The following is a 19,109-nucleotide window of genomic DNA, read 5'->3' as shown; positions in this document are numbered from 1 at the left end:
CCCCGAACCCCCCGATCCCCGGATCCCGCGCCGACCCGGGACCTCAGCAGTCAGCCAAGCTTCCCCGAACCCAGACGCACCGGGGTTGGGGACCCCGCGGCCCCTTCCAGATCGAGACCCGGCATCCCACCACGCACGTTAGTCTGGGGGACCCCCGGCCCCTGGCACGCGGCGGTGACTCGTATTTGTGCTGCCTCCGGTACACCATAGACGCGCCCACAGAGTGGGAGACCCCGAACCTCCTTCCAGATAATCGCCAGGCCCCGCGAGCCCCACCCCCACTGCCACAAGTGTGGGTCCCGGGCCCCCTACCCTGTTAGTGGCGCTTCTCCACCATCCCACAAGGCACACACCGAGGCTGAGGACCCAGCGGCCTTCCTTCCCCCATCCCAGCTGCTCGCGTTCCCCACCCCCACCCCAACACACGCTGGCCAAAGACACCCACCCCAGTGCCCCTGGACACCACATGCCAACCACATTCCTTTCCTTAAGGTCTTTTCATTTCCTCTCAGGTCTCCCTCAAGGTGGGTTCTGGGCAGGGATTTCCCCAACTTCCTCTCCAGTTATTTAGCATCTACCAGCAAACTGGGGGCAAGACTTGCCCTTTCCATCTCCACCCACTCATTAAAAAGGAACCAAATCCTTCACTCACAAGTGATCTCCCTAGGAAGGGACCCCTCGGCCCCTGTTCCCCCTCTGCAGGCGTGTAAACCTCACTCCCGTCGTCCCTGTGGGCCGAGTCCCCTCTGGGCTTGGAAGGCCTCCTCCTCCTGCCCGCCCCACCCCCCTGCACCCAGCAGCTTGCAGTCACAGCTCACCTGCTTCTGTCACAAGGCCCCCATCTCTCCTCCCCACTCCATATATCCCCTTCCCTCCCCACAGGAACCCCCAATGTCCCACACCCACCCTAGTCAAAAGGGGCCCCTTCCTATGTGACTTGCCCTGTTACCCCCATACCTACCCTTTATTCCATCAGATTCCACGTGCTGTGCCCTCACCAGGGTAGATGGGCACCCCCAGGCCTGTGGACTCATCCCCCCGTTCCCCCACAAAAACAGTCTGAATGTGTCTGTGGAGGGCTAGAGAGAGAAGGCCCAGCTCCCTCCGGCCCATCCCTGGGTCCCACTCTGTTGGGTCTAAGATGCACAGCCACTCTCTCCCAACCATGTGTGTGCCCAGGGGGTGGGGAAGGTGCCAGTGCCCCTCCCTTTGGTACCTTTCCCCACCTCCTGTTCCCTGTCCCCCTGTCCCTGGCTCCTGGAGAGGGAACAGCCTCTGTTCCACGATCTGGGTGCTGGTCAGGAGTGGTTCTGGAAGGGGATAGCATTGGCTTGACGCTGAGTCTTGGGGGTGAGCCAGGAGGTCTAGCCCAAGGCCGAGGAAGCAATGCAGCAAGGCCGGCTCCCCCTTGGCTGGGCAGGAGGTGGGGGCAGACCTCACCATATGCAGCTGTCAGTGCCCAGACATCAAGCCGGAAGCCCAGGAAGGGGTGTTTTGCAACCGCACAGTTTGAGAAAGGCTCTCCCCTGCTCAGGACAGCTTGCAGCAGCTTCTGCATTTGGCCCCAAGGCAGGGGGAAGGATTTCTGGTTCCCAGTTGGGGGTGACTGAGGAGTCCCATACTTTCCCAAGGTCCTTCTGGGGGAACATCAAGTCCTTGACCCCCAGCCCCTCTGAACCTCTTTGAGAAAATCCCAGGGCGCCCACCTCCTTGACTCCAGGGTGTTTGGTTGGAGTTCTTCTAAAGTTTCTTCCCCGCCGAAGACTGGCGAGATTGGGAGAGCAGGATTTCCAGGCTTCCTGGAAGAGTAGCTTGCACACTCCCGGGGTGGGCAGACGCAGGGGTGGGTATGGATCAGTGTCTGTCACTGCCTCCATTGGGGAATGCAGAGCTGATTCAGACACCACAGAGATCCCTGTGCTGATAGTGCTGAGGCACTCACCAGGTCCTTCAAACAGCCCCGTGACACAGAGCTCTTCGTCACCTTTGTGCAGACAAGGAGTCTCAAATAACTTGCCAAGACCACACAGCTAGAAAATGATAGAGCCTGGATTCAAACCCAGGTCTGGGACTCCAAATCCTGGGTTCTTCTACTTCTGGGTTTCCCATCACAGACATCTGCTTTCATGTTGGAAAACCTCCAACACCTGCTTCTATGTTCCTGGCGTATTGTCCACTCATGTCCCCACCTCCAGCCACAGTCTCTCCTTTCCTGCAGAGCCTGCCTTCTCCTGGGCTTCCATAGCTTCCCTGCCCACTGTCCACCAAAACAAAGGTGGAGCTGTTCTGGGAGAACCCAGATACTTCAAATGAGCAGAACTTGGGAGGCTGCAGTATGGTTGGAAGTGGCATGTGGCTGAAGGAACAGTCTGCAAGCTTCATCTGCACAGCAAACTCACTTTTTTTTTAACATAGGCTGTTTCTAGTTTGATGAGAGGTACTCTGAGGGAGACTGAGGGAACCTGGACCCCTCCAAGCTACCTCTTGGTGCCAGCACTGCTTGCCAGTTTTTGGGGAGGGCTAATGGGGCAGGCAGGGGCCAGGAAGCTAAACCTCTAGGGAAGCAAGTGCCGCCCGTCAGGGCCCGGGTAAGGGTGGAAAGCTGCAGATTGTGTATTCAAGGAAACAAGGCTTCACTGTGCCAACCCAGCCCAACCCCGCCGCCAACAGACGGACTCTCGTGGAAGACAAAACCCCTGTTCTGCTTCTGCTGTCCGAGTGGGGCTGCAACCTCCTGGGTCCAAGCAGGGTCCCCGGATCATAGCCAGGGCATCAGAGCCAGGGCTCTGGGGAGAGCAGAGGGCAGGGCGGAGGGGAGCCTGCCCTCCTGGGAAGCCAATCACCAGAGCAGAAGGCAGGAGACCATGAGGTCAGCAGGAGAATGGGAGCCGGCCTTTCCTTGGGGGCCAGGAGCAAGGAAGCTGGGCCTCCATCCTAGTCTGCATGTCCTCCCTGGGCCTCAGTCTTACCCACCTGTAAAAGGGGCAGGCTATCCCTGATGACCCCCAAAGGTCCTTCAGCCCTGACCTGCGTATGTCTGAGGGGTCCTGAGCGCTTCTGGATGTTGGAACTGCCTTCCAGGGCCTTCTGGTCCACCCATCTATGTTGATTCAGCAGCTACTTCCTGAGGCTGGAGATCAATGGGGAAGAGAGGGGACGGGGGAAGGTAGACTCTCAGCCATCACTGGTCTCACACCTAGAGTCATTCAGCTTCCCCCTGAGAGAGACCTGGAGGGTTGACTCCAACCCCTCTCCCCGTTTTACAGAAAAGGGAACCAAGACCCAGAAAGGTGTGGCGGTGACTTGCTCGCGTTACAGAGAGGTTTTCAGTGAGGCTGAAACCTTGTATGGTGAGGAGAGTGGTCCCTGTGTCTCAGGGTGGGGCTCAGAGGACATGAGACATTTAGAGTTCTGGCCCAGTGTGAGGCACAGCACGAGGAGGCCCTGCGTCTCCCTGGCCGCGGCAGCCAGGACTCCCTGTCCCCTCCCCGTGCGGCCTCAGCCTATGTCCAGCACCTCTGATCTCCCAGCTGCTGCCTCCCTCTCTTTGCTCCTCCAGGGCTGGCTCTGGAACCCTCCTGTCAGAGAGGCAAATAGAATGGCCCTGGAGAGCCTCGAGGGTGTTGACAACAGCCTAGGGGGTGCTCTGGAGGGTTTTGTAAGTCGAGACCTGCCAGAAAGGTATGCAGCCGTGTAATTCTGAACCTGCTGTGGAATCTGAGGACGATGCCCTAGATCCCTGTCTCCTGCCTAGCCCAGCCTTGCAGGCCCTGTCCTCACCCTCGTCCCCAGCCACTTCATCTCAGGATACCTTGCATCAGAGAGGTAGGCTTTCCTTTCCTTCTGGCCAACTCTTCCCTGCACAAGCTCTGGAAGCATCCCGCCTTCCTCTCCACCCTCCACCTCCGGGGACACACCTCTCCCAGGAGCCCTTCCTGGACACAGTCGGCAGGGCCTCTGGAGTCTGCAGCCCTGGGTTTAAATCCAGCTGTGGGCCCTGGAGCCCTTCTGAGCTTCTGTTCCTCACCCTGGAACAGGGAGGACAGGGGACCCACGTCACAGGATTGGGTACGGTGCTTAGCCCAGTGCTTGGCACAGAGCAAGTCGTTACTAAATGACTGCCACCGCCATCCCCAGCTCAGCATACACCCTCTCCTGAGCCCCTCACAGGGCCCTGGCATTGGTCATTGCGGCTGACTCAGAGCCAGCTCCACAACGCCCACTGGCTGCCTCCACTTAACCACCAGTGGAGCTTCCGGCCTGCCAGGTTGTTGACCACCCTTTGCTTTGGGCCCTAGTGACAGGACCCAAGGTTAGAGCCCTCCTTCTCTCCTGCTGAACAGCCACTCTGATTGACAGCTACATATGGCTTTGATAAATAACAAAAAGAGAAAAATGAATTCATTATCACCTAGTTACAGGAAAGGCAGGTGGCACAAAAAAGGGGAGAGCAAACAACAGCTCTGGAGGGTGCACAACAGGGATTCCCGTCTGCCACCACCCAGCTGGGTTGCTCCAGGCAGACAGCTCAGCTTCTCTGAGCCTCGGTTTCCCCAGGGGCTTAAGAACCTACCTGGTAAAGTTCTGAGGATTAGGTATAAAAAAGCTCTGGGTCTTTGTTAAGAGCCCATCATGGTATCTGGGCTGTTTGCATGATAGATGATGTTTTTGAAAAATGCAAGGTTCACGCATGTGATCATTCTTCCAACAGGTATGTTACTAAGTTTTTGCGCTACAAGATCCAGAGAATTAAATGAATCAAGTTCCTGCCCTCAGGAGGCTTACAGTCTTATATAGAACAAACGTGTAGAGATTTAGGGGTAGAGAGGATGCACCCACAGGGCTAGCAATGGAAGGTTTCTTTCTTTATTTCTGCCATGAGAACTGAAAGCTCTCATGCATCACACCATGCTGAAGTTCTCTTTGCAGCCAGCCCCCTGCCTCTGTGCCCCCTCCTTGTTAAATAGAGCCACTAGTTCTAGCCATTCCTGGAGGAGCCTATGTATATTATTTAGAGAACGGAGTTGAATTCTCACACCAGCACAATGAGATTGATACTGTCTTTGTTTTCCTTTTTTTTTTTTTGAGATGGAGTCTCACTCTGCCGCCAAGGCTGAAGTACCGTGGCGTGATCTTGGCTCACTGCAGCCTCCGCCTCCTGGGTTCAAGTGATTCTCCTGCTTCAGCCTCTAAGTAGCTGGGACTACAGGCACACACCACTACACCTGGCTAATTTTTGTATTTTTGAGTAGAGACGGGGGTTTCACCGTGTTGGCCAGGCTGGTCTCAAACTCCTGACCTCAAGTGATCTGCCTGCCTCAGCCTCCCAAAGTGCTGGGATTACAGACGTAAGCCACCGCTCCCAGCCTGGTACTATCATTTTTATCCTTGTTTGACAGATGAGGAGACTGAGGCTCAAGGCAATTGTCACTTGTCTAAGATTATATTAACTGACAGTGATTAGAACTGGATCCTCCTGCAAGGAGCCCCTGGAGGCCAAGTGAAGCTGTGTTTGTGGCTGGGGCTTGGGGGAGCCTCCCAGAGCCTTAGAGAGGTGGAGAGGTGGGGTCCTTCACCTGCAGCTTAGGGTCAGTGGGTGGGGAGAATGCCCTGCACCCCTGGGGAGGGAGGATTTCCTGGCCTCGGCCCTTACTCCGTTCCTCCCACTTCCCCTCTGCATCAGTGTCTGAGTCACCTCTCCTTCCCCCACACCCCCAACCCAGGACTTTTGGTTCCTCTTTGGTCCACCCTTCCTGCCTTCTCTTATTCGGCCACCTTGCTCTCCTCCACGCCCCCTGGGTCCAAGGCCTGGGTGGCTTGGACTGGCTTCCACTGCCAGAGTCTAGGCTCTAGGACAGCAGGCCTTGCTGCCTCAGGGGATGTCGGAGGTCCTTTCTACAAGGCCAGCCCCGCCAGCAGAGGCAGTCACTTTTGCAGCCTCTGCAGGGAAGGTCCCCACACCCTGGAGCAGCTGAGTTCCCCTGACTGCCGGGCAGCCTTCTCCTTGGCTGACTTCCGCTTTTCAAAGACAGCAGAGAAGCAGGGGTCAGTGCCAGAAAGGTGTGGCCAGATGGGAGCCGGGCCACCTGGGGAGTCCTGAGCCATCAGATGCTTCAAACCAGGCGCTTTGCCTCCCATTCAGTCCTTTCGTATCCTGCAACATCGTCCTCGCCCATTTCACAGTTAAGGAGACTAGGCTTTCAGAAGGGTTACGTGACTTGTCCAAAGTCACACAGCTAGTGAGGGGCAGAAGCAGAATTTGAACCCGGGCCTCCCTGGCTCCCAAGTCCTCTGAACCCTTACAGTTGCCCAAACACCAGCAGCAACACCGCCCTGGAGTGTGTTAGAAATGCAGACCCGCAGGTTCAACCCCAGATTTACCAGACTGTGATCTGTGTTTTTTTTGAGACAGGGTCTTGCTCTGTCACCCAGATGGAATGCAGTGATACGATCATAGCTCACTGCAGCCTCAACTTCATGGGCTTAAATGATCCTCCCACCTCAGCCTCCTGAGTAGCTGGGACTCTAGGCACATGCCACCACATCTGGCTAATTTTTTTTTTATTTCTGTAGAGATGGGGGTCTCATTATGTTGCTCAGACTGGTCTCAAACTCCTGACTCCAAGCCACCCTCCCACCTCATCCTCCCAAAGTGCAGGGATTACAGGCATGAGCCACCACGCCCGGCCCATAATCTGCACTATAACCAGCTTCACCAGGTGTGCCCACTGACGTTTAAGAAGCGCTAAGCCGCAGCTCAGGCCCCTGCACAGCCGTCTCCCCACCGCTTCCTGAGGTTGACCTAAGGTTATCCTTAGGCAGGTGACTTTGTCTAAGCTGTAAGAGGATAAGATGAATGGAGTAAAGATTAAGTTACATTATAAACACTGGGTTATATTAATATTAGGCATTCAATAAATATTCTTTATAATCACTGTCATAACAATAATGATTATGAAGAGCAAGAAGTGAAAGGGGGCGGCTGGCAGGGAGTGCTGCAGGTGTGGTGAGATGTTGTTGAACTCCAGGTTAGGATGCCCTTGAGCCCTGACAGCTCCCCCAGCAAACTGTGTGGTGTCTCCCTCTTTATCCTCCACGGGGGAGCCCCGAGTGCCACACTTGTGTGCTCTCTCTCTATCTCTCCATCTCTCTCTCTCTCTTTCTTCCCCTACCCCATACCCCGCTTAGCTGACCCAGGGCAACAGATCAAGTGTGAGATTCCCAGACAGGACTAGAGGAAGTGGTGAGCACTGGGCTTTCCCCGTATGAGTCAGGCGGTCTGGGGGTGGGGACGTGCAGGAACTGGGGAAGCCAGGGGGGCCTGAGGGCTCCTGAGCCCATACCCAACACCCACCCCGTCCAGTTGTCTGTCTTCCTGGGACCCGCATGCCCAGAGGGGCCATCAGCAAAGCCTGGGATGGGAGTCAGGAGAGACTGAGTTGGGGTGCCCTGTGCTCCCACCTTCCCAGGTGCAGTGCCTGCGATGACTCTGCTTCCTTCTGCCATCAGAATGTGCAGCGCAGCTCGGGGGACCTACATGAGGAACAACTTTCTTTCTTTCTTTTTTTTTTTTTGAGACAGAGTCTTGCTCTGTCACCCAAGCTAGAGTGCGGTGGCATAATCTTGGCTCCCTCCAGCATCCACTTCCCAGGTTCAAGCAATTCTCCTGCCTCAGCCTCCCTAGTAGTTGGGATCACAGGCCTGCACTACCACACCCAGCTAATTCTTGTATTCTTAGTAGAGACAGAGTTTCACCATGTTGGTCAGGCTGGTCTCGAACTCCTGGCCTCAAGTCATCCGCCCACCTCAGCCCCCAAAGTGCTGAGATTACAGGCATGAGCCACTGCACCTGGCCGAGGAGCAAGTTTCTAATAGTTCCAAAGCCAAGATGGGCCCCCTTAGACAAGCAATGAGCTCCCTGCCCTCAGAGGTATTCAAGGCACTAAACAAAGAACTGCATGAGGAATCTGATTTTCAGGAAGGACTGAGTAAGAAGATGGGCTCCAATATCCCTTCCAACCCTGCAGTTCACCGCTGTGCACCCATAGGCATCAGGGCATAGCATAGTCGTTAAGAGTGCATGTGTCTGATCAGGCCTGGTTCAGAGCCCATCGACACCCTTGTCGCCTATGACCTGGCCAAGTGGCTTCCCCTCTGGGCCTCATCTCCTTGTCGGTTAAATAGGAATGTTCATGCCGCTTCATGGACTTCTTATGAGAATCTGATGCGAAACACCTGGCATCGCGCCTGGCACATAGCAAGCGCCCAGCAGAGCAGCCAGGAATGATGATAGGTTATGACGTGTGGCTCGCCTGGGTGCAAGGCTGGCACGTCTGCACTATGCATGGTTGATGCCTCCACTGCCTACCCCTGTGACCCCCTAGTTATCAGAACTGGGAAAGAGGCAGGGGCAGGGAAGCAACCAGCTGGGGACCATGCTCACCCCAAAGGGGAAGGGTTGTCCTGGGGGGTAACCGGTTGCTCCGCTTTCAAGAGGGGGATGGGTGGGGATTTCGTTCCCAGCATCCAGGGCGCAGCTAGCTGCTGAGCCCTTCCTGGCAAGAACAATTCAGGGGGAGGCAGATAGGAATGCAGGCACAGTGCCAGGCCCCACAGCCTCCCTCCGGTGCTGGAGAAAAGTGCTGAGTTCCCAGGCTGGGTGCTTTCTGCCAGTCCTGCCGAATGGCATTGGCCTTCCCAAACAGGCACCACACTGGGCTCTCAGTCCAGCCTCCGCTGGCCCTTCAAGCTTGAGAATGTGGGACCCTCCATGGGACCAGGAAAAAGAGAGGGGGCCAGGGAGGAGAAAAACTTCCAGCTGTTGGAATCCTGCAGTCTGCTGGCTGTGTGACCCTGGGTCGGTCACTGCCCACTCTGGACCCCAGCTTCCCTATGTAATGGAAAACGGGTAGACCAGGCTGTCTGGGTGGATCTTGCGGGCTGACCTCTCTTTTTTCTGGATGCTCTAAGCCACCTGCAACCTCAGTTCCAGCTCAGGGACAAGGGCTGGTGGGTGAGAGGCCCCCTAGCCCGGGAGATGCCTGTTTCCAGCCATTGTGGAACCTCGTTCTCTCCTGTGCTGCCAGTTGTCCCCCACCCCCCGCACATACACACCGGCACCGTGAGAGAAGCCCCTTCATCACTTCCCTCCAACCCCAAGGAAAGGTTCCTCGCTCCCTGAGTCTCCTCTCTCCCAGTTCAAGGGCTCTGTCCAGCGGCCGTCTGTCTTCCCACCTCCCAGAGATGCTGGGGCTTTGCGTCAGGCCTAGTAGGGGAGAAGTGAGGCCTTCAGAGGAGGGCTCATGCTGGAGGGATCCCCTGGGTCGTCATATCCACCCCTGCCTCCAGGCCAAGCCACCACAAGCCCTGCCTCCCAGCCCTGTACCACCAATCAGGACTGGAGCCTGTGGCAGAGGCCAGTGTGTTTTTTAACATTATTTCTAATATCATCACCCTTTTTATATTGTATGTGTGAAGTATATGATGTGTATATGTGACACACACAAACTTCCCAATGTAACAACTACTGTTGTGATGATGATAAAATTAACAGGTTTTAAGGACGCGCTATGAGCCAGGCATTTTATATCTGTAATCTTGTTTTCATTTTCTCTTTTTTGTTTGTTTTTTTTAAAACAAGGGCTCACTCTGTTGCCCAGGCTAAAGAGCAGTGGCTCAAGCAGGGCTCACTGCAGCCTCAACCTCCAGGGCTAAAGTGATCCTCCCACAACAGCCTACCTAGTAGCTGAGACCAGAGGCATACACTACCATGCCCAGCTATTTTTTATTTGTTTATTTATTTATTTGAGACAGTGTCTCACTTTGTCACGCAGGCTGGAGTGCAGTGGCACAATCTCAGCTCACTGCAACCTCTACCTCCTGGGTTCAAGCAATTCTCATGCCTCAGCCTCCTGAGTAGCTGGAATTACAGGTGCATGCCACCATGCCTGGCTAATTTTTATATTTTCAGTAGAGACAGGGTTTTACCATGTTGGTAAAGCTGGCCTTGAACTCCTGACCTCATGATCTGCCTACCTCAGCCTCCCAAAGTGCTGGGATTACAGGCGTGAGCCACCGTGCCCGGCCCTTTATTTTTTTATTGAGATGTGGTCTCCCTGTCTTGCCCAAGCTGATCTCAAACTCCTGGGCTCTAGTGATCCTCCCACCTCAGCCTCTCAAAGTGCTGGCATTATAGGCGTGAGCCACCGCGTCCAGCCTCATTTACTCTTTAATAATCTTAAAGATAGATGTTAGGAATAATAATAACTGGTTTTTAGTATCATACTAGGCGTGTAGAAAGTGCTTCCTGTGGACCAGGCTCTGTGCTGAGAGTCTGCTTATATTGTCTCTTTTAATCCTTGCCTCCATCCTGAGATGAGTTCTTTGATCTCCATGATGTAGATGAGGAAACAGGTCTGTGGGGTTAGGTGACTTGACCAGGGTTACTCTGCCAGCAGGTGGCAGAGCTGGGGTTTGGACCCAGGTCAGTCTCAGCACAGTTGACGTAACCACAAACCCTCAAGGCCATCTTCAATCAGGTTGACCTTGATTGGAACCTGGCTGATCCCCTGCACTAGGCCACATCAGAGCCCAGGGCACCGGGCAGATGGCCACTCTCCAGGAGTCTCTTGGGAATGGCCTCCTCCATGGCTACCTCTGGGGGCTTCACCTCCCACCCCAGCACCTGGCCTCTCGCAGCCCCCATCACCTCCTCTTGGTGATGCACTCTTTGGCACCACAGCCAGCCCCTATATTGTCCCCCTGGGGGCCAGAGTCTGCCCTGGATGGAGCCCAGCCCCAGTAATTGATTGGCCCTTGATTGATAGAGGCGGCCGTTCAAATCGTGGTTTGAGCTGCGGCCCAGCCAGGCCTGGGAGCTGCCAAAGACAGAGGGATCCACAGCCCACGTTTCCGTCCAAGTTTGGACACTTTATCTGCACTTCCTCTGAAACTGAGCTGCCCCTGGCTGCAGAAGAAACCCATGCACTTGAGCAATAAATAAAACTGGGGCTCAGGGAGAGGCACGTGGGACCCAGGGGCTGGGACGTGAACCCCTGACCTGCTGGTTAGGTGGCTGGTGGCCTCACCGATAACAGCCCTCCTGACCTAATCCGGACCTGGAGGATCGCTGAGCACAGGGGTGGTAAAGAGAAAGTGCTGCCGCGTCAGGAGGTTAGTGAAGGTGATTCAATCTTGTTTTAGTGGCGGCGACTGCCATTTATGCAGCTAGCTCTGTGCTCTGGGAGCTGCGCTGAGTGCTTTGACAGGGATGGGCTCAGTCATTCCTCACAGTGGTCCATGAGAGAGGCCCCCTTGCAGCAGGGTTCTCAGCCTCAGCACCACTGGCACTTGGAGCCAGGTCATTCCTTTTTTTTTTTTAAGGCAGAGTCTCACTTTGTCACCCAGGCTGGAGTGCAATGGCACAATCTCAGCTCGCTGCAACCTCTGCTCCTGTGTTTAAGCCATTCTCCTGCCTCCGCCTCCCAAGTAGCAGGGATTACAGGCGCCTGCCACCATGCCCAGCTAATTTGTGTATTTTTAATAGAGACAGGGTTTCACCATGTTGGCCCGGATGGTCTTGATCTCCTGACCTCATAATCTGCCCGCCTCAGCCTCCCAAAGTGCTGGGATCACAGGCGTGAGCCACCGCGCCTGGCCGGCCAGGTCATTCTTTGTGGTGGGGCCACCCTGTGCACTATGGAGCTTCCCTGGCCTCCACCCACCAGATACCACCGGCACCCCCCGCCGGAGGTATGACAACCAAAAATATCTGTAGACATTGCCAGATGTCCCCTGGGGGGCACATGCACCCCAGCTTAAGAGATGCTGCAGTTTGTGGCTGAGGAGCCCAGGCAATTTGACTCCAGAGCCCAACTGTCATCACTGACCTTCATGGGAGCCCAAGGTCAGAAAGTGTCAGGGGCTTTGCTTTCCTGGGGGGCACTGAGGAGGGGAGTCCTCCTGACTTGGCTCAGGAAAGACTGAGTCCCTCACCAGGTACCCCTGCACAGTGCCGTGGTCATGTGGCACCTGCCCAGCCCTCCCCCAGGCAGCAAAGTCCAGAGATGACAGGAAGGGCCTCCACTGCAGGTAGAGGCTGGACTGCAGCAGCTTTGGCCTGCCTGAACCTCTGAGTCCCACACCTTCTACTGCCACAGAGGTGGCCACTGCCCACACGGGCCACTGGTCCATCCGCCTCCACCCCAGTCCTCACCCATCAGTGGGGCAGAAGGCCCCAGGACCCTGTGTTCCCTCCGGGGCTCCCAAGACCCATCTTTTCTGTGCTGTGTCACTTCCAACCACTGACTCACTGGCTGGTGAACTATTTATACCCCTCGCACAAATGCTCCCCTCGTGCTCCAGGCAGCCGTCTGTGTTCTGCAGCGTCCCCAGGACACGTGGGGGAGGGGCTGGGTACAGAGCAAATGTGCAAGTTTATGAGTCCAGCGGACCTAGTCTGGAAGCCCAGCTCCCTCCTTACTGCTGTGTGACTGTGGGTGGGTCACTTAACCTCTCTGAGCCTTGTTTGTAAACTAAGGTCATTAGGAGGATTAAGTAAAGTAAGCAGTTCCCTGCATAAAGACAGATTTCAGTACCTGGTTGCTATTAGGTGTTTAAAGTACACCTAACTAGAGAAGGCGAAGGGAGCTGGGAAGAAGGTGCACAAATGAGACATCGTCATGCAAAAGCTCAAGCGCCCAGGACATAGGGTTCTGGGACACAGGCCCCTGTGTTGCGCTGCTGTCACCAGCACTGTCATCCAGCCAGCTGAAGGCCTTGGGGACTGCATAAGGCTTCTTTAGGTGTAGAAAAAAACATTTTGACTGGGCAAAGTGACGCACGCCTGTCATCCCAGCACTCTAGGAGGCTGAGTGGGAGGATTGCTCGAGCCCAGAAGTTTGAGACCAGCCTGAACAACATACTGACACCCCATCTCTACAAAAAAAATACACAAATTGGCCAGGCATGGTAGCATGCACCTGCAGTCCCAGCTACTTGGAAGGCTGAGGTGGGAGGATCACTTGAGACCAGGAGGTAGAGGCTGCAGTAAGCTGTGATCGTGCCTGGGCAACAGAGCAACACCCGTCTCAAAAAAAAAAAAAAAGAAAGAAAAAGAAAAAAAGAAAAGCCCATTTTACCAACACAGGGATCATTCTCCCCAGCCCCCATCTTGTCTTCCTCCCACGCTGTTCCCAGAGACTGGCAGGGCAGGTGTTTGGTTGGTAAGAGAGCCCAGCTGGGCAAACAGCGCCTGGCCCTCTTTCACCAGGCTGTGTGCTCCAGCAACCAGTGGTGCCTTCCCAGCCAGGGAACAGGCAGAGAGGCCATCTAGGCTCTTACTACACAGAAGCCAGTCAAGAGGGACTTGCCTCCAACCGCATCCCTGTCTCTGCCAGGTTGTGATGGTAGAAAAAAGAGAACCTGAGTGTGCAGGGCGGAGGGGAGGCATCTCTATCGCCCGATGCTTGTTCCCAGCTTCCCCACCGCCCCGCCAGTCTCTGCCACTCCCTGCAGGCACAGCGCCACACTTCCCTGAACACACCCAGGCCGCCTCCTGCCACCTGGCCCTGTCCCCCTCCTGCTCTGTGCCCTCGACAAAGGCAGAGAGACCTTGCCTTAGATACCCCTTCATTTATTCACGTCTTATTTCTTCATTACACATTTTTGAGCACCTACTGTGTGCTTTTTAACCTCCTTCCCAGTACCAGTACCCAGGGTAAGCTGGTGGGGGGGGGCATGAAATAGACCCCCCAGTACAGAGGGTGCTGAGTAAGAAGAGTCATTTATCACATGGAAAGAGGGCACCTTCCACACCCACGTCACATCCCCCATTTCAGTGCTTCTCAACAGGGAATGCTTTTTCCCCCCGGGGACATCTGACAATGTCTGGGAGACATTTTTTGCTGTCACAACTCAGGAGGGCTGCTACTAGAAACCTCCCACAATGCACAGGACAGCCCCTACGGCAAGGATTTATTCTGTCCAGATTGTTGAAGGTCTGAGGTTGAGAAACCATGCCCTTGCCTGCAAGGTTCTACCATCTAGGGTGGGGGTGAGATGTCCCCCAAGTGCCCATGGAGATGCCAGTAAGCCAGCTGGTCATGGAGGTGCTGAGTGCTCAGCTCAGAGCCTGATCCACCCTGCCATGGTATTGAGAATTCCTTCTCGGCTGGGCACGGTGGCTTACTCTTGTCATCCCAGTACTTTGGGAGGCCAAGGTGGGTGGATCACTTGAAGTCAGGAGTTCAAGACCAGCCCGGCCAGCACGGTGAAACCCTGAATCTGCTAAAAATACAAAAGTTAGCTGTGTGGTGGTGCACGCCTGTAGTCCCAGCTACTCGAGAGGCTGAGGCAGGACAATCGCTTGAACTCGCAAGCTGGAGGTTGCAATGAGCCGAGATTGAGCCATCGCTCTTCAGCCTGGAAAACAGAACAAGACTCTGCCTCAAAAAAAAAAAAAAAAAAAAAAAAAAGAATTCCTTCTCACTGTCTGGGCCATCACAGTCAGCACACAGAGGCTGTCATTTCAGCTTCCTTGTGCTTCAGGCTTGTCCAGAAGTTAGTGCTATTCTACGTGCAAGAGGCTGCCAGGCCCTGTGGTGTGTTCCCCGTCATCAGAGGTAACCAAGCAGGAGCTGAGCCACATATGGGTCTTCTGCCTGGACTGAGGACCTTCCGGCAGTGACGGGATGATATGATTGGTGGGAGATGCCCTCTGGTCCCCCAGTCTCCTTGCACTCAAGCCTGCAGCCTCTCTGACTGAGCCAGTGCCAAGATGTACTCTCTTTTTGTGTCCGCAGATATGATGCTGGGCGGGATGGCTTCATCGACCTGATGGAGCTAAAGCTCATGATGGAGAAACTTGGGGCCCCTCAGACCCACCTGGGCCTGAAAAACATGATAAAGGAGGTGGATGAGGACTTTGACAGCAAGCTGAGCTTCCGGGAGGTAAGCCCAACTAGGGGCTTCACCTGAGGACCTGGTGGCCCGGGAGAGACCAACCCCCACCCTTTGTCAATGAATGAATGGCATCGCTATTGAACAGCAGCTGTGAGCAGCTGCTACTTGGCTGAGTGAGGCTTCAGAGGGCCTGTTAGAGCGGGCACCAGAGAGGATTGTGAGGTCCTTTCAGGGAGGAAGAGGAGAGAGGGACATGCCTTCCTTCACATAGGGAGTTTATATTGAGCAATTTCTGTATACTTGACTCTGTGCAGGCTCTGGGGTAGAGAAAGGCCCTTTGCTGGAAGGTTCCTTCCTGGAAGTGTAGAGGGGGAGACACCACAGAGGGAAATCAGAGCTGTGACGTCGAGGAAGAGGGCCACAGCACTGGGCGACTTCACGCCCAGGATCTCACTCCGAGACAGGAGCTGGGGCAAGCCTGTTTCTCAAGGAAGGAAATGGAGGCCCCAACCCAGACAGCAACGATACCGGACCCCAGGCGGCACAGGGTTAGGTGTGGGGACTCGAGGCCCAAGTGGGGCCCAGGAGGTCTGGCAGGAAGCCTGAAGGATGCAGGGAAGGAGAGAGGTGGCAGGGGCACGTGGGGCAGTGTGAGTGCCTGGGAGGGAGGTGTGGGCAGTGCAGGGTAACAGCTTAGAGTTAGAGAGCAGGGTTCGAATCCCTTCGACACTTTTAGGCGCTGAGACTTGGGGCATGTCTTTTACGGTCTCGGAGGCTCCCTCGTTCTGTCATGACGCCTTCAGGATTCAGTATATCGATCACAGAGTAGGTTCACGGGGGAATAGTGGGAGACAGAGGTAAGAGGTAGGCTGCGGCCGCGCCGTTGGGAGCTGGTGTGGGTGGGGCAGGGATGCAGAAGCCCAGCATCCTGGGTGGGTACGTGAGTCACCTTCCATCGTACAGATGGGCAGAGGCCCAGTGAGGGGGAGCACAGGAGCACCAAGGGGCGAGACCCAGCTCACTGCCCCCCAGTCCTTCTCTGCAGGGGAGGCCTGAGGCTGGGGCCTGGGTGTGGCCAGGGACTCCGGCTCCCCTCCCTCCCTCCCTTCCTGACACCGCGCACCTCTCTCCCCACTGCAGTTCCTCCTGATCTTCCGCAAGGCAGCGGCCGGGGAGCTTCAGGAGGACAGCGGGCTGTGCGTGCTGGCCCGCCTCTCCGAGATCGACGTCTCCAGTGAGGGCGTCAAGGGGGCCAAGAGCTTCTTTGAGGCCAAGGTGAGGAGCCTGAGGGGTGCCCTGACCCACGCTCCAGGACAGTGGGACCCTGGGTCAGCCCGAAGTTAATACGTCCTCTTCCCGTCCCTGCTGACGCTGCAGAGATGGGAGCTGACTCCCTGCCAGACTGGGCCAGGCCCACACGCTCTGTCTTCTGTCCCCTCCCACTCCTGGCTGAGATCCTTGGCAGCCACCAGAGGATGGGTGAGGGACATGTACTCTTCAAAATGGGACAGGGACTACCTTGAGGTGCCCCGGTCCTGGCACACTGAGCCGCTAACCCAGAGGACTGGGCCTTAGGAGGGAAGGACCCAGGAGAACACAGCACTGGTTCTCCAGGGTCCCGGGCAGACACCTGCCCTACCAGCTGCAGCCTGGGAAGAAGCCTGGGGGCTCAGAGACCACCTGCATGCACAATACCCTCCCCTTTCAGCAAGTTCGCAGATGGAAGGGACACCTGTGGTGTGCTGGCTCCTGGGTCCTGCCCACCCAGGGCCCCAGCTCTCCTGCCTTGTTTCTCTCTTTCCTTGCTAAGCCAAGAACCTTCCTTCCAGAGACTGCCTCCCACCTCCCTCTGGGCTGCCGAGCATCGGTGGAAGTTTTCAGGGTTCATCAGTGGAACTGGGTGGGCCACTGGGCTCCCCGGACAGGAAGCAGAGGATGGCAGCAGCTTAAGTGACGCCCTTCGAGCGCCCTTGCTCTGCAGCAGCCACAGAATATCCGTTCTCTCTTTCAATCCTCTCGACAGCTCCATAAGATCAGAGTTATTGGGTGCCAGGTTCTAGTGAGGAAACTGAGGCTCAGGAAGGTGAATGAAGTGCCTGACCCAGGGCCAAAGCTGGTGCGGTCAAGCTGTTTGTGTTGCTGGGTAGGACTCAGCAGAAGCCTGAGCCAGAAGGGACCCCAGGAAAAGCAGCCATAAGGCTGGGCACAGTGGCTCACGCCTGTAATCCCAGCACTTTGGAAGGCTGAGGTGGGTGGATCACCTGAGGTCAGGAGTTCAAGACCAGCCACATGGCCAACATGGCGAAACCCCATCTCTACTAAAAATACAAAAATTAGCCGGGCATGGTGGAGTGCGCCTATAAACCCAGCTGCTCAACAGGCTGAGGCATGAGAATCACTTGAACCTGGAAGGCGGAGGTTGCAGTGAGCGGAGATTGCGCTGTTGCACTCCAGCCTGGGCGACAGACTGAGACTACGTCTCAAAAAATATTAAAAAAGAAAAAGCAGCTGTAGCACGGAGACACCCCCCTCCCCGGAACATACACCATCCAGCCCTGAGCCCCTCACCCCCATACCCCCACAGGTCCAGGCCATCAACGTGTCCAGCCGCTTCGAGGAGGAGATCAAGGCGGAGCAGGAGGAACGGAAGAAGCAGGCGGAGGAGATGAAGCAGCGGAAAGCGGCCTTCAAGGAGCTGCAGTCCACTTTTAAGTAGCGGGGGCTACACCCGACCGCCCTGCTCCGGCCCCAGCGCGGTGGGCAAGGGTGGCGCATGGGAGGCTGAGCCTGAATCCTTGCCTCTGTCTGACGGGACCACTACTAAAAACCTAAAAATGTCTGTGAATGGAGCAAGTTCAGGGGTCTCACGGAGATGGCCCGGCCCCTCCCCGCTCCCTTCTGCTCTGTGCGAGGACGCGAGGACGCAACACAGGCTCCCTGCCTGGCCCGGCCCTCCCTGGCAATCCCTGGGCTCTCTTGCACCCCTGACTGCCCTGCTACCTGCTCCAGCACTGCCCCGGGCCCAGCTCCTGGCCCTAGGTCCCTCCCGGCCCCATGTGCCTGCCCTCCACCATCCCCTTCCCCCCGACCTGGGAACCCCTGCCCTCCTCCAGCAGGCCGCACCGCCCCTGGGGCCCCCTGCCAGCCCCTTCCCAGACTGGGAGACAGCAGAAGAGATAGAATCAGGGCTGCCCCCACAGAGTGGGACCCAAGGGGCTTGTTGGAGGCACGAGGGGACCCCTCCCCAGGGGCTCTTCCTCCACCTCTGCCTCTTCCATCTACTGAAATGGGAGAGTGGGTGGGGAGTTTCTGTTCTGGTGAAGGGACCTAGGCCCCCAGCACCCCATGCTGACTTGGAGACCCCCAGATCTCGGGCCCAGCCAGGCAGGGTGTGGGGGCAGCTGTGCCAATCTACCTCACAGGCCCACCCCTCCCGGGCATGCTGTGGGATCCTGGGCAGGGAAGGCTCTGGGGGTCAGAGACAGCGCTCCTTATCACCCACGCCAGAACGCCCTGTGAGGGTCCCAGGGGGTCTGGAGAGAGTGGGGTGGGAGGAAGACTTGGCACCTTCCTAGGGAAGGAAACGAGCGCTTCATCTTGATTCTCTGAGAAGCGTCCGAGAAGTGCTTTAAGTGTGTTTGCATGCACCAGGCGGTGGGCAGCCGGGCCCTGTCCAGCCCTCTCCTGCCATCCTTACCCAAGTGATGTCCACCAACCTTGTCACCAGCGACCTGCCTGTCATGCCCACCCCCTGAGGAAGCATGAGGACCCCAGCCCTCTGGTGCCCCGCACCAAACAGGCCGTGTTCAGGCCCACGCCACCGGCCCGGTTCGGCCACAGCTTCCCACGTGCTTGCTGACATACGTGTGCCTGTGTGTGGTGTCTGTTGCTGTGTCGTGAAACTGTGACCATCACTCAGTCCAAACAAGTCAGTGGTTCTCGAGGCCACAGTTATGCAACTTTCAGTGTGTGTCATAACGGCGTCACTGCTTTTTAAACTCGATAACTCTTTATTTTAGTAAAATGCCCCAGGAGTCCTTGAAGCTACGCGGACTTGTAGAGGTTTTATTTTTTGGCCTTAGAATCTGCAGAAATTAGGAGGCACCGAGCCCAGCGCAGCAGCCTCGGCCCCGGATTGCGTTTGCCTTAGCGGATATGTTTATACAGATGAATATAAAATGCTTTTTTTCCTTTGGGCTTTTTGCTTT

The 19,109-nt window shown here is 56.1% G+C and overlaps 1 protein-coding gene across 1 annotated transcript; it reads left to right on the top strand.

Annotated features, from left to right (window-relative positions):
• Nucleotides 1–14,798: 14,798 nt before the first annotated feature.
• Nucleotides 14,799–19,098, top strand: EFHD2 (EF-hand domain family, member D2). The gene is made up of 3 exons (XM_011939913.1): nucleotides 14,799–14,949; nucleotides 16,042–16,176; nucleotides 17,486–19,098. Exons 1-3 carry the CDS (start codon nucleotides 14,836–14,838, stop codon nucleotides 17,615–17,617), a joined length of 381 nt encoding a protein of 126 aa, XP_011795303.1. The 5' UTR covers nucleotides 14,799–14,835; the 3' UTR covers nucleotides 17,618–19,098.
• The last annotated feature ends 11 nt before the right edge of the window (nucleotides 19,099–19,109 follow it).

The sequence above is a fragment of the Colobus angolensis genome, unplaced genomic scaffold, assembly GCF_000951035.1.
Source record: "Colobus angolensis palliatus isolate OR3802 unplaced genomic scaffold, Cang.pa_1.0 Scaffold185, whole genome shotgun sequence".
NCBI lineage: Eukaryota > Metazoa > Chordata > Mammalia > Primates > Cercopithecidae > Colobus > Colobus angolensis.
The sequence above is the reverse complement of the archived record's forward strand: the minus strand, read 5'-3'. Positions and strand labels throughout refer to the sequence as shown.

Coding starts and splice junctions, on each gene's coding strand:
- EFHD2 (XM_011939913.1), top strand. CDS start 14,836: ATGGAGCTAAAGCTCATGATGGAGAAACTTGGGGCCCCTCAGACCCAC. Junction 14,950..16,041: donor GCAAGCTGAGCTTCCGGGAG/GTAAGCCCAACT, acceptor TCCCCACTGCAG/TTCCTCCTGATCTTCCGCAA. Junction 16,177..17,485: donor AGAGCTTCTTTGAGGCCAAG/GTGAGGAGCCTG, acceptor ATACCCCCACAG/GTCCAGGCCATCAACGTGTC.